The 15,555-nt window shown below is 38.1% G+C and overlaps 1 protein-coding gene across 2 annotated transcripts in view; it reads right to left on the reverse strand.

Annotated features, from left to right (window-relative positions):
- Positions 1–4,644: 4,644 nt before the first annotated feature.
- MCPH1 (microcephalin 1) overlaps positions 4,645–15,555 on the reverse strand; it is a 130,239-nt gene continuing 119,328 nt past the window's right edge. The window contains exons 13-14 of one of the 2 annotated variants that reach the window (XM_049819370.1): positions 6,534–6,771; positions 4,645–4,857 (exon numbers count right to left, since the gene is read on the reverse strand). In XM_049819370.1, the coding sequence (XP_049675327.1) occupies positions 4,802–4,857; positions 6,534–6,771 (294 nt within the window). In that variant the 3' untranslated portion in view covers positions 4,645–4,801. Of the gene's footprint in view, positions 4,858–4,987; positions 5,668–6,533; positions 6,772–15,555 lie in introns of those variants that run through there. The other variant, XM_049819371.1, reaches the window with a different exon arrangement.

Below are 15,555 nucleotides of genomic sequence, written 5' to 3' on the forward strand. Positions count from 1 at the left end.
AATTTATTATAGTGGAACTACTAACAGCAAATCAAGTGATGCAATAGTTTTTAGTAGCTATTTTTATTTAAAAAGTAACAGTCTCCAAAATGTTGCCTATAGTTGAATCAGGAAAAAATCCAGAAGCATAAAACCAGCTCAACAAATCTGTAGTTTAAGAAGTCAATACAAGATGGCTCATATGCTAGGATCACTGTGAATATTTAGAGGCTTTTTACTCACTAGAAAAATACACCCCAAATGCAGTTGCAATCTAAAACTGATTACAAAAGCAGAGAAAGGGCGGAAAAAAGAGATGTATAATCCACCCACATTATGAGTTTCTGGCAGTTTTGCTTTCAAACACATCCTTAGCCAATCTCACATGATTCGTCACTGTAACTATAAAGAAATTGTTTTAGATCCTAATTTATTTTTAAGGATATACTGTTTGAAGACGACACCAATTTTGCACCATAACAGCTTAAGCAACACATTCTTCCAGGTCATGCCTGTGCTTGTCCTCAGTATTTCTGTATTTGCCAGTGTGAGTCCCCAGTAAATTATGCAAAGTGTGGTAAAACCTTTTCTTATCTCTGGAAGAGGAAGGAGGGGAGGGAAATTTGTGGTCTGTGCATCCAAGTGATATCACCTATACCACTGATGCAAGTAAAATGAGTTAAAATAGGACCTGTGCTGGAAGTTAAACTACTTTTAAAAATTAACTCGGCTAATGTGAATCTCAGAAAGGAATAATACTTATTTTGGCTTTTCAATTTATTTTGGTTTAAACAGATTTCTAATCAAATTAAGCTAACTTAGAAAGACCTTTAATCATGCTAATGTGATTTTGTTAGACACAGCCTTTACCAGGGGTGCAGGAGCTCTCCGAGAAGGAGAGACAGCAGGTAAGCTAAGCAATTTTTCACAAATGAATGGCAAAAATATTCACACAGGATAAAAAAGGTAAGGTTAAGACAACCTCTGTCCACAAAAAAAGATTGAGAGAAAAAAAAAAAAGGGGGGGGGGTGGGGGGGAAGAGTAGGTTCCTGATAAGGTGAGCATGGTACTGTTTTGTAGAGGCGAGAGCGTGCGGCTGTGCTGTACTGTGGCAGACTGTCCATTAAGCATTGTACGTTGCAAAGATCTTGGCACTGATCAACTTGAAACAACCCATGAATCACTGATGCTTCATGTTGCTGGGTGTTCTGCCTTTTCTTCTGTGCTTTACTGTCCTTAGGACCTTGGTATCAAGTACAAGTGTTTTTTCAGTTGGTGGATTTTCTCTGAATCATTTGACAAGTTTTCATCGTTCTCCCTCCTGTGTTGGTTTCCTGAGGGGGTGACCACAGGTGGTATCTTTTCCTGTTGAGATCTCGGGTAGAAAAGCACCTTCCTTCCAACGCTGAGGTGGTTGAGAATTTACACTAGGGTACGTAGGACAGAAGCTGTTTGTGTGAAAGACTCCAGGCTGTAAACATGAAATAGTATTTCTTTTTTTCTGCTGTACAACATGCTAGTCTTTGGATTTAATTCTACCCTCTCCTGTATTCACTATGTACTCTTACAAAGCAACAGTCAATATGGATGGACAGCACTCCTATTGCCCATAATGTGAGACTAAAATTAGGCATCTAAGTTCCTGCTGGCTGTATTTACCCGTGTACTAAAAATTTTGCAAGTACAGCCAATAGATAGGGATTTCTATCAAACCATACAATTTGAGATGAAACTATCTAAATTGACGTTGTATTATCCGAAACATTTTAATCTAGAAAAAAGTCTATTAGACTTTTCGTTGTCAAGTCTGTTACATGTATGACTAATAAAGACCAACAAGTTGATCCAAGAATTTACAATTTAAATAGCTGAGATTAATCTTAAGAAGATTTACAAGAAAGCTGATTTAGAATGTTATATTATATAAATTAATAGTGACAGATTTTTATGGGTAGTACACTTAGGAAATGACTACAAAATAAATGAGGTTGTAATATTCAAAGTTAAGCAATATAATTCAAATGAATTATTCTGTTATTTACTGGGAACCGTATGTTCACATGCCAAAACCTATTTAAATATTTATATTTTAGTCTATAGTACTTGGCAACTACTTTCTTAATAAAGGGGCTCATAAGGTCAAGGGTGAAAAGTGATACCATGTTACGAGTGCTCCGCAGTAAATGGTCTTTTTGATTATATACAGTACAATTTGTGAACAGACCTGATTACCAATTTTTCTATCAAACATACCAATTTTAGTATCAAGCATTGTTTTCGTAGCTAAGATGCTGTTAAAAATGTGCATGCCGGAAAACTAAGTGAGGAAAAGACCTCAATAAATTACATTTTCTAGTTTCTATACTAAAACCAGCTATATAGCACTTCTTAGATACTTGCAAACGAGATCTTAATCTTTTGAGATACAGGTGCTTAGTATTTTTGAAAATAAAGTCAGTTTAATTTTCCATAAAATAATGATAACTTGGAGCTTTTCTATTAAGAGGTATGTTGAACATTTTACAGAGCAACTATACAAATGCAATTTATGCCTGAAACAGACTGCCACCCAGACACTGCTGAATTTGAAGAAAAAATTTGTATACTCCTCAAGTTTACAGAAATTGTACTTCCAAATCCCTTTAAAAGCTCCAGAACTTAGAACAATGCACTAGAATGGCAACATTTAGAAACCATTGTACCTTGATTGTTCCATAATATTAACTTGAAATCATTATTTTTACTACAGGGACTCTGTTGTTTATGCTGACAGTACTCTGAGGGTAGCACTGAGTTTGGGAGGTGTGAGTTATGAGCTGCCATTAAGTTACTTGGCAATACATTATTCTCTGTGATGATGATGTATCATTCTGATAGACCTTGCAAATACTTAAAGGAGGTTGTACATTTATAGATAAAAAAGTGTTACACAACATACTTTACATACAAATCTTACTTGTACCTGCTAAAAACAAAACCACAGACTAAAGAGGAATTTAACATTTAAGACATTGGCATACATTTTTCAAGCATACTTAAAGGTTTGTTGTGGTCTAAGCCCAGCCGGTAACAAAGCACCACGAAGCCGCTTGCTCTCACTCACTCCTCCCCGCTGGCCCCAGTGGGATGAGGAGAAAATATGAAGAAAGGCTGGTGGGTCGAGACAAGGACAGGGAGGGATCACTCACCACTTATGGTCACGGGCAAAAGACAGGCTCATCTTGGGGAAGAAACAAAATCAATTTAATTTGCTACCAATCAAATCAAAACAAGGATATTGAGAAGTATACCCAAACCTCAGAACAACTTCCCCCCACCCCTCCCTCCTTCCCAGCTCAACCCCACTCCCGGTTTTCTCTCCCTCCTCCCCCTGGCGGCGCAGGGGGACGGGGAATGGGGGTTGGGGTCTGTTCCTCACACCTTGTCTCTGCCGCTCCTTCCTCCTCAGGGGGAGGACTCCGCACTCGGCCCCTGCTCCGCCGGGGGGTCCCTCTCACAGGAGACAGTCCTCCACGAACTTCTCCACCGTGGGTCCTTTCCGCGGGCTGCAGTCCTCCAGGCACAGCCTGCTCTAGCTCAGGCTCTCCCAGGGAGCGGCGGCCATCTTGGGGGGCATCCATCCCCCCGCTCCGGCGTGAGCTCCTCTCTCCCCGGGCTGCAGGTGGGCATCTGCTCCCCCGCTCCCCTCCATGGGCTGGGGGGGGACAGCCTGCCGTCTGGTCTCCCCACGGGCTGCAGGGGCATCCCCTCCTCCCCCGCTCCTCCTCCCCTCCTTCCTCACTCCCCTCGGGATCTGCACAGGGGTTCCTCTCCCGTTCCGATCCCCTCACTCCCTGCAGGTTTGTTCCCCTTCTGAACTCGGTTCTCCCAGAGACGCTACCGCCGTCACTGACGGGCTCGGCCTGGGCCAGCGGCGGGTCCGACTTGGAGCCGGGGAAGCTTCTGGCAGCTTCTCACAGGAGCCGGCCCTGCAACCCATCCGTCCCAGCTACCAAAACCCCACCACACAAACCCAAAACAGGCGGGGGATTTAATGATATGTTCCATTTTCAACAGATTTTTGTACTTGAATGATGTGCTGTTGTAATTCATTGTGACTCGGGATACCTAATTATTTATGGTTTCAGTGTAGATATAAGGTAGACAGTCTGAAATGCAGTTAAAGGTATTGAAATAAAGCAATACCTTCTTAACTATGCACCTGAGCATAATTACTGAGTTTCAATTACTTTTGAAAACCCAATCTAGAAGTGCAAGTTTACACCAGCAGGTGTGAGTTGAGCATGATGGGCAACCTTATCGTTCTACCAAAAAAAAGGTAATTAGCAATGGTCATGAAGATGCAGCAACATGGGCCTTCAGCTGTCCACGGAGGCACTCAGACTAGAGGAGCCTACAGGATCCATGCGTCTGCATTGGCAGCACAGCTCTGCCGTCTACACCAGATCTAGCTCAGGCACGCTCACCCACACTGCATGCACATCTTTTAACTGCACTGTAACATGATCAATTTTGCTTAGAGATTAGTAAATATCTTTCCATTTCCTCCCAGTGAATAATGATTCATTCAATGTTTAGGTCCAAAGGTCTTCAATACATAAATAAAAGCAAGATGACTTTTATTAGAGAACTATTTTATTATAAAAAACTAAAGATTTCACAAGATGAACACTTACAAAATTAATAAAAATGTAGAAACCATTTCCCTGTATTTAAAAATATGTAACTTGTATTTTCTTAGAAATGTTATTCACAGCTTTTTTTTTTTTAATCCGAAGTGGGCTTGTTTCCTTACAACCATATGGAAGCTCTTGAGTTAGCTCACAGCTGAAAAATGTAGTTTTCCATGGGACATATTCTATGCTGAGTGATTGAATCTAAAAGAAATTAAAAAGCAGGATTATTTAAGATAAAATGCAGAAGAAACAGATTATAAAGCAGCAATGTACTTCAGAGCAATTTCTGGCATAGAACAGTTTGGTGGAGCTGAGAACCCAGACAGAGAAAATAAATGCAAAGAGTCAACTGATAATACTGCAAGCACTTACCATTTACTTTAAGTTTAAAAAAAGGTGTTGCATTATCTACCTCTATGCTTTTTATTGTGATCAACCTTGAGTGAATTAATTGGCAGCTGGTATTAACAGCAGAAAGCAGATAGCCACAAACCAACTGGATTGCAACTGAAGTGTTGAAGATTAGACAAAACTTCAGATCTGACTTGAATTATTTGATTAAGATGGCAATTTATAGGTGACGCTGTTCATACTATTATGTAAACAGTTGCTGAGAAAGAGGCTGAGCTTCAAAGGCCTGTATCCTTCCCGTATCTCTGAAAAGAGATCAATACCTCTGTCCATCTGGAATTTATGACTGGAGTACTACTATGTGAAACTTTTGTGTTTAATTTACTACATCATATTTTTAGTCTTGCACAAACCTCTGGTTTCCTCATCTGGTCACTTTTTTATTGGCCACACTTGCTCTTCAAGTCTTCTTTGAAGCCAGAGAAAGGCACAATAAACAATGCTGCCTTCTTATGCCTCTCTCTCCAATCTTCACAATTTTATCTTATACTTTAAGAAAGTATCAAATAACATTTGCGTTTAGATGAGTATTTTTCCTTATGGCTCACTTTTCCTTTCTTCTTTAGTGGTATTTTCTTCCAGGTTTTAAGTCATTATGATCTGATAGCATTAAATGGTCAAGAGATTAGGACTTGCATGGCTAGTCTCATGTAACATCAAGTCATCGAGTACATTTATTGCTAGAGTCTGAGTGAGGCACTATCTCGAGGAGCTTAATATAGTGTATGACAATAATTTAATCTGATTTTTTCTAATATGTAAAAGGTCCCTTTTTGGGAAATACCCTTATCTTGTCTGAAAAAGAGAGAGCATCAGATGACAAGCTGTGAATCCTACATAAATTATCAAAAGCTTTTCTTTGAGGGTGAGGACATTGCAATTTTATATCTGATGCCCTGCAAACAGATAACTGTTACAACTGTGGTGTCCATAATGAAAAAGCGATGGACTAACGACTCTTAGAAACTTAACAGCAGATTTAAAAAAGAAACTTTTTGCAAGTAATATAGAGACTGCAGAAAATTGTCTTTCAGATGTACAATATATAATTTGGGACAGATTACCAGAGGGTGCCAATTACCATATTTCACTAGTGTTATGCCAGTTTATACCAGTTAAAAATGTTTCTTACTACATCTAAAATTGAAATAGATGCCATTTAAAAAATCAATTATCCTATGTGGATTTCCCTATAATTTAGTTTGCTCTAAATGAAACAATCATACAAAAGATAAATTTGAAAATCTTTGGATGAAATTTGTTCTTGGCAAAATTACAATGGTGAGTACCAGGACCATCATAAAGCAGTCTTAGTTGTAAGAGAAAGTCCTCACCATGGAGACAACCTTCCTGAAAACCTAACTGTAGCAGTCCGTTCCATTTTCTTCCCTCCATAACCTCAGTTTAGTGAACTATTTACAGTCAATTTTTGAATATTTTATATGAGTTGAAATTTAGTGTCTTACCTAATATCCATTTTTCTGATAAACATTTTATTTCCTGGTACTTCTTTCCTGGTTTTTTTCCTATACAGATTTTTGCCTGACGTAAGGCTTTACATATTTTCCCTCCTGACAGCTGTATAAGTTCAATTAGCTTTTTGCAGGGTGGCTGACTGGTAGGAGATACAAACATGACAGGCTGGTTTGAAAAGAGATTCTGCTGGTATTTTCCTGTTGATAGGTGATGCTGAAGTCTGCAGATCTGTATGTGAGGAAACAAGGACATTCATTAACCAATGTGTTGCATTTCCACTCAAATAAAACTAATCCTTCACTTCTTTATTTCAGAAAAAAAAAAGAAATATAGTACATGAGTATGAACTTTACTTTTTCAGGTTATCAGAAACTCTTGGGTAAACTATACAAAGAATTTGCTGTACTTGTTCAACACAGTTCCCAAACCAGAACTGAGACTATATTGTTATAGGTCAGATGGTTTACCTATGAAACTTCTTAAAGCACTTGACAGTATTATTTTTCACCATAATCTTACACTCTTACATTTATAACACTGGCCATCACACAGAAATATTAAAGGATATTATAAATAATTACAGTCTTGCAGCACAAATACAACCCATGAAAGCCTTTACAACATATAGCGCTCATCAGTTTGTATCGAGGAGCTTTACAAAAGTATCTAATTCAGAGTTTAAACTACTTTAGGACCTCTTTTCCCCTCCTGTGCTCCACAGGTATGAACCGCAGTTTCCCTCAGATAGTTGTATGAAGTGATGCAAATGTATCAGAACTCAGAGCAAACTGTTTCATGTAAACTCTTTTGTCTCCACAAAACCAAAAAAAGAAGTCCTCTTTGAATGCTGTGCAGCCTTTAACATTTGGTCATTGTAATAAAAACCTGCTTGACCTGTATGAGGCAAATTTTCTTCTCTGTATATACCAGGCAGGACAATTAAAGCCATCCTCTTTAGGTATAACGTGCATAAAAGCAGTGCATACAACAAGTGTACACATCATGGCACACAATATAAAATTTTTGTACTAAAATAAAAAAAAAAAAGCAAGCATGTATTTCTTACAGTGAGGTTGCCATTGACCTGCCAAATTGTTGTATGTAATGTGCCTGATTCTGTATCTCTTGTCAAAGTTTGGAAAATTTATAATGAGACTGGAGTTAATAGTAAGATAAGAACAAAAATAAATGTTTCATATTATGTGATGCTTGGAATTTTTCGTACAGATGATCGACACAAGCACATTACATAGAGGAAAGGTCGCGCTGTATATATCTGCCTTACATGAGGCGCCTGAATGTGAAACTGTCATCAGTGAGGAGGTGTAACTGCAACAGTGGAAGAAATTACTTGTTGAGTGGATGCCTCCCTCCTGTCCTGGCACAAACCTGCTGTGAAACGACAGGCACTTAAGAATTTAATGCAATAATATATGTGCTTGGCAGGCATGCAACCAAAGTAAGAGTCTTCACCTAGTTTACAGGGGTTTATAAAGCCAAACGGTTCCATGGCGTGTTCACAGATCCCTAGATAAAAGTCAAAGTGAATTGCCTTAGCACTTCTGATCAACTAGCTAGATGAAGCACCTGCAAAGCATGAAGCCCATGCGAAGATGAGACTTCATAGCTCAGTGGTTCTGTGCCACTGTCCTCTGCTACTCTTGGACAAGTCAATCCCAATCTGAATTTTGAGATGTCCTCCATCAATAAATAATCCAGCGTTCTCTGATTGTTAATTCCTTGGCTGCTCTCCTGAGAATAAAATTAAGTTGATACTTTGCGTTCTGAATTCAGCAAGCTATAAAGACAGTGACTGCTGTGGAGGAAGCAGGCCCAAAAGACTCAAGCACAATCCAAGAAACACCCTTTCTTTTCTATTCTTCTGTGAATTTAGGTTTATGAATGACATGGCGCCTAATCCTGTCTCATGGAAGTCAAACAGCTGCTAAATAATTTTGTTGATCACAGGATCAAAGCAGAGTTATATTGCAGATTTTGGAGGACCCAAACTCATTGAATATATCTGATGGCCCTTCCTGTACATAAGTTGGCACCCAATGCTTTACACATGTGCAGAACATCTGCGTTTGGATGCAGTAGAGTACTGCCTACCTCTGTCTGAGCAGAATGCTCTTCTATGAATATCTCTCTGCTAGGCATCTTGATGTCATGAAAAACAAAACTAATCATCGAGTATACCCCTTGCTGATGGGTCTTGTGAGGCTTAGAGGCCACAATCGATGTCTTAAAATGGGACTAGCTCAAGAACATAAAACACTTCGCAATCTCTGATGTACAGAGCAGTGTCATGATTTTCATATTACTAGGACTGCAATAATTCATTTTGATGCATTAAAAACCTGCACAATTGTGAAACTACAAAAGTGCTTGTTGTAAGCAAGGTCAACAAATTAAAGAATGCACTATAGTGAAAAATAACGATCTCTTCACATTAACCGCAGAACAGCCTCATGACAGATGCAATGCCATCTTATTTGATCTGACACAGAGCTCTCAAGAATTGTTTATTGGCCCAAATTGGATGCAACCAATAGCAGAAAGACAATTACCAAGAGACTTTAATGCTACTTTATCTAAAATAAATCGGATTTAACTAAAAAGACAGAAGCTACACTGGTTTTGTCAACCTGGAACTCTAAGATTTTGAAGATGAAAATTATTGGGATTGAGAAGCTTTTATCTTAAAAATGCAATAGAACTTGTGTTAGATAGACAACACCAAATACAAATTGTTGCAATCTGCTATTTCACATATTTTAGGGAGTATGATTTAGAAAGGCTAATTGTATTCCCACTTCCTCAAACATTTCCCCTGAAAGGATTTATTTGCTGCCACTGTAATGAAGAATCACTTATATGATACATCTTCCTATAGAAAGAACTGTTAGATTAAATTAATATTAAAAGCAAATGTGTACACAGCTAATCATGTAATCAGGAAATCCAAATTTTAAGGACCCAACAGCACTTATCTCTGCAGATGTCCACAAATAGCATGCTTTATTCTATACATTTAGTACATATTAAGAGAACCCAGGAAAGTGAAATGCTGACATGGTATAGAGATGATTTTCTTAAACTGCCTTTAAAATTCCAGCTGTGTGCATTATCAGTGCATTTGAGAGGAGGACGGGGTAAGAACACAGTACATCTCGGTGGTAGCATCAGAGGAAAGCTTCACCATGGAATGTCATCTTTACGTTCCCTTCATCTGGATCACCACCACCACAGCTTTCCCAACAGGCTGCGCTTGGGTTTGCTCAAGCACGCTGGGTCTACGCACAGGTCTTAGAGATAGGGCAAAATCACAGCAATTACGTTCAGAGCTCAGAGAGCAGTCCAAAAGGTTAACTTTGCTTTCTGGCCCACTAACCTGAAAGAAACACCGCTAGCCAGTTGCTGAAAAGGCAGCTAGCTGACCACACAGGGTTTGGCGGTGGGATGAGAGGGCACAAGCGAGCTCTTACCCCTGAATTGACTCAGCTGCCTTTGCAACATCAAAGCCTTCACGGCGCTCCAGGGGTGCTCCCAGTGCCTTTGAAACCATACACATTTCGCGTAAGCTTTTACAAATAAATAAATAATTCCTCAGCAGAGACCAAGCCTGGGAAAATAGGAGACCCCAAAAGTGACTATTTCCACAAACTGTATATGTATCAGTCAGGAGTTACGGTTACAATCGTGTCAGTCCCTATTATAACAGACAGCACCGATTTTCCTTTCTAATTATTTTTGTTAGCAGATGGACAGAAAACCAAAATGTTATAGAAGCATCTATTTACTCTTTTTGGTAAGATCCTCAGTGTTAACCTCATTCTTTCACTAGCTGGATGAACAGCAGGAAGATGCCTTTTACATGTATGCATTTCTCATAAATGTACCATTAATTTAGATGTTTGTTTGAACCTGAGTTTTGAAAGGAAAAAAAAAAAAAATCACTCTTGACAGAAGTAAAACTTAAGGAGAATGTATGATAAAGAAATAGAGCCTTTCTTCATTATAAAAACCCCACAAAAACCATTTCACCAATTATTGTCTCCCCTGTGACTGATTTTCAATCCCCACAAGCCAAAAGAGCATGTATTATAAAAACCCCAAAACTTTGCAGCTTTGCCTAGAACTTTATGAAAATAGCTTCTGCTGGGTGGGGTGTGGGAACAAACACAAAACCCCATAAAAGTCCAAGGGTGTGATCTTTTCATGAGGCTCAGGAGATAGACGTCAAGTCCCACAAAGGTATCATCTCTGAATGGATACTTGAATTCATGCAATAGAAAATGTAAGAAAACAATTCTTCTGGATGTACTTGGAAATTTTTCAGCATTGAAACTGCTAAAGTCCTATATACAGCACACAGTTTTCAGTGTACTTCCAGAAAATAGCACATGAAAAAAACTTCCAGTTTAAAATGCTATTAGCATAATACTACTTCACAAAAACTAAATGGAGAATATGGTTATGATTTATTAAAATTAATAGAAATTGTATTTGTAGGCTAGAATTGAAAATGTGAAGTACTAGCTTTAAAAATATACACAATGTAACCATCTGTAATAATTATACATGTCTGAAAATTTGTGCATGCATTACACAATCAATGTATGCATTATGGTAAATCTTTATTCTTACTTTCAATTATTCACCAGAGAGAAATACATCTACAAAAATAAATTTATGATTTAATTTATCATTACTATTTGAGCCTTTAATATAGGATTGAAAACCTTACTAACACCTATTTGAAAAGGCTATTTTTAATGAAGTATTTACTGAAGTTATGGAAAGCTGTAATTGATATCTTGGTTATTGTTACTTGCAAAAATAATAAAAACATTTTATTAAATGCAGACAGCAGAAGGTAAAATTGCAGACATATGTCTGAAGAGAGAAGGTTGTATATTTTATGGTTTATATCAATCCAAAGACCAAGTATTATTTAATTTGAAGTTGATAAGAAATTGCTCATTTTCACTAAAAAGAAAAGAATCTGACTGTTGAAGTCTTAGGGATTAGCTCACCAGTCTGCAAATATTAAACGACAGAAAACCGCAAAATGGATAAAACAAAAAAACCCCAGATTTTATGGTTTGATAACATACAAATCTAACAAAAAGAGACACATAAAATAGCATATTCATTTAATATAGTTGGGTGATGTTGCTGGGGAAATATTAAGCTCTAAGATTTTAATATTCATAGGATATCAGTATGGATAAATATACTGGCCAAGTAACGTTTACATTTTCAGTTACTGTAGTTCTGTACATAGACCTCGTGAAGAACGCACTCCGAACTGCAACACTGTTAGAAAACATTACACTTGCATGGTTATATGCGTTTTCAGACAGTCCGTCATTTAGTAAAAATTCAGAAGAAAAACACATATGTGGAACCCCATGTACATGTAAAGATCAAGGGCTCGCCCACATCCACGCAAGTGGAGCATCAGCCTGCTTCTGATAAAGAGCAGCGCACTGCAGCATGCAGACTTCTGAAAGTACAGTTATCCTGCAGTGAGGAATTTGCAGAATCTGCAGGACCCTACAGGGATCAAGGACGTTTGTGTTAACAGTGCAGTACTCCTGCAGGACAAAGAAGAAATGCTCTCTTTTTCATCTTTCTAAATATCAGGTTTAATAGGAGAATAGAACAACTAACCGAACACCAACTCTATTTTTGTAGGAACAATGTGTGACATATATTTTCTACTTAAATTAAAAGCTTATCATTTTAGTTTGATTTCTTATGTTTTATTTTAGCAGTTTGCTGATTTTTTTTATACATTGAGAATACTAAAATTGAAATAGCTTTCACTAAAAGCTTTCAAAATTACATTTAAATGCTGTACTAGATAAATAAATTGGTGCTGTCCAGTATAAAAAAGCATGTTAGGAGCTGGAAACAACTTCCTTCAGCAAGCTGTTTCACAAAGAAATAGATCATCAGCTTTGAAGAATCTTATTTAAGTTAATGGAACATCACACGGATACAGGACCCCAACTGGTTCAAGCCGTACTACCATACTATTGTCTCAACAGCACCCAGAACCTTATTCCACTCTTTGGCATGAAATGCATTTGTTATTGGTAGCGATGTTTTTCATTCTCAGAGCAAAACTCAACTTGCAACATTCATGGAAATTATTTACAAGTATTGCATCCTTATTTCTGAATATTGACTGAAACAATGCTTTTGCATTGGTTATCAATATCATTTGGCTAAAATAGAAGGTCCCTTTCTGTCAAATTAGAGAAGCATAAGCCTTCAGACAGACAGAAGTGAAAATGTCCTTTTTGAACGCTTGATAAGGCTACATCAGCACCGCAGCACATGCACACAAACGCAGATTACGTACAGGCAAACTCCGTATACATTTGTGCAGCAGAAGACGACTGGTGCACTGAGCCAGGAGCCAGAAGTAGAGGGAGACAGAGTGGAAAATTTGGTCCAGAAAAAAAGAAACCTTCGATGTCCGGTCTTGAAAAATAAAAAGGAAAGTAAAAGAAGGAGAAATGGCATACAGTCAAGACAATATTATCTGGAAAATTCTTCAAAACACAGTTTCTTCCCCTCCTCTGTATAGTCCTTCATGTAAGCGTTTCCTGGCCAAGATGAGGGCGAAGGGAAGAACGCTTGAATCCAGACAATTTAGCTGATATTGTTTCTTTCCACTGTGTGTTGGCAGACAACCTTGCTTCTCTCAAATCCCATAGACTGATAAGAAAAGTTAATTTCACCAATTTATTCTCTGAAAGACTGAGTCCCAGTGGGAATACTGTATGAAAATGTTTGGCAAATAAATCTACTGTTTGGCGGATATTCAAAATTATACTGGAAGATATTTGAACCATTTTTTCCGGCAGAGCAAATTTTTGCAGGAAAAAAGATAACAAATTCACTTATTTTTAGTTTAATTTCCTTGTTTTCCAGAGGTAGAACTATTTTTAAATGCTATGTAATATCAACATTATCAACTATAGATTAATAAAAAACAAATCAGGGTAAAACAATAAGTCTTTTCCCTTTTGAGGATAAGTATGACTTCTAAATCAAGGAGCTGTATTTCCAATATACATCACTTAAAAACACTCTGCTAAGATTGTAAGATATGGTCACTTTACTATAACTATTTGTTTATAATTTCAAAAAGATTCGGAATTAAATATATTTGCTTTTGGTTTCAACATAAACTAATTCTTTTTGAAATTTACCCCCCCCCCTCCCCCCTTTCATTACAGATGAGCTAACAAAGGAATGATTTTTCAGGATTAGAAATTTAAACTTTGCTTCAGAAATACCTCAAGAACTTGTCCATCCTTGTTTTTGACATATTTCAAGAGAATTAAACTCAAGTGACTAGCAGGCAGTGAGAAGACTGCAAACTGCAATTGCAAATTTGTGTCAGAATTCTGCAAATAATTACCAATCATAATTGGGAGGTGTTTTCCTCACCCGAATATCAATAAAGCAGCACTGTGCCATGCATCACTCCGAAGCAGTTTACGAGTGCAGCACATACAACTCTGAGACCTGCATCACTGGCGTACCACCAGGGTTACATATACTCTATGTGACAAGCCCCCAAGAATCCCAGTAAAACTCAAAAACAGAAATTCTCCACTTCCATACACAATCTAGTCCAATGCTTATCTCCTTTCGCAGTTAGAAAACTTTTCTTAATAATATAACCTAAACTGCCTCTGCTGCATTTTCAGCCTGTTACTTCTTGTCCTAGTGCCAAGGGACATGGAGAACAATTTCTTCTCTTCCTATTTCCAACAACCTTTTAAATACTTGAGGACAGTTATCATGTCTCCCCTCAGCCTTCTCTTCTCTAGACTAAACAAACACAGTTCTTTCAGTCTTTGCTCACGGGTCATATTCTGTAGACCTCCGATCATTTTGCTACTCTCCCCTGGATTCTCTCCAATGGATCCACGTCTTTCCTGAAGCGCAGTGCCCAAAGCTAGACTCCAGCTCAGGCCCCATCACTGCTCTGCACACTGCAAACAATTCATGGATCTTATGCATAGCATTCCTGTTAACACATCCTAGTATGCCTGCTTCTTTTATCGGAGTATGACATAGGTGACACATATTGGTTCGGATCCTCTAAAATACTCAGTTCCTCTTTTGGCAGAAATACTGCATTGCCAATCTGCAGGTGATTATTTCTCCCTCCTTTGCACTTGCCCTTACTGAACTCCATCATACTTATTTCTGATCATTCCTTATGTCTCTCAAGGTTATTTTAATTCTGATCTGTCGTGGTTTAGCCCCAGTAGGCAGCTAAGCACCACACAGCTGCTTTCTCCCCGCTTCAGCGGGATGGGGGAGAAATTCAGAAGGGTAAAAGTGAGAAAACTCATGGGTTGAGATGAAGACAGTTTAGTAATTAAAAAACCTGACAGAGTCAATCTACAGTTCTACTACTTTAGGTCACGATTAATCAGATTTTCCGGCCTGGTAGCTTAGCAAAATCCTAGACGACAAATGCAGTATATGGATGGGATGGTTGTACATTTTATGCCAATGTGTGCTGGTGTGGTGGCCTCGTTACATGTATGACAAAGAGCTGGTCTGAGCACATACAGATCCTCTGTGCAGCAGATCTAAGTAAGTAAGTGAGCCATATTGAATTCACCATTTTGTATCTGGCATTACTGGTAGGACTCTCCATCTATCTCAGTTTTTAAATGCATGCAAGTTCATATGTCTCAAACCCACAAAGGAAGTAAAATAAAATCAGAAAGCCTTTTCCCTTAACTCAGCTGACAGTTGAACAAATGTAGCTGAGCCAATGTACAAATCAAGAAAATCTCAGCCTCCAAATAATTTGCTTTAGACAACCAGCCATGACTTTAAAAGGTATGTAATATATACATGGACATGTTTTTCCTCACAGCTGACAAAGATCTGTTCTTGCTGGATATATCCTCACAAGACCTTTGGCAAAAAAGATACTTACATTCTTACTGGTTTAGTTTAACT

The sequence above is a fragment of the Accipiter gentilis genome, chromosome 16 (assembly GCF_929443795.1).
Source record: "Accipiter gentilis chromosome 16, bAccGen1.1, whole genome shotgun sequence".
Lineage (NCBI taxonomy): Eukaryota > Metazoa > Chordata > Aves > Accipitriformes > Accipitridae > Astur > Astur gentilis.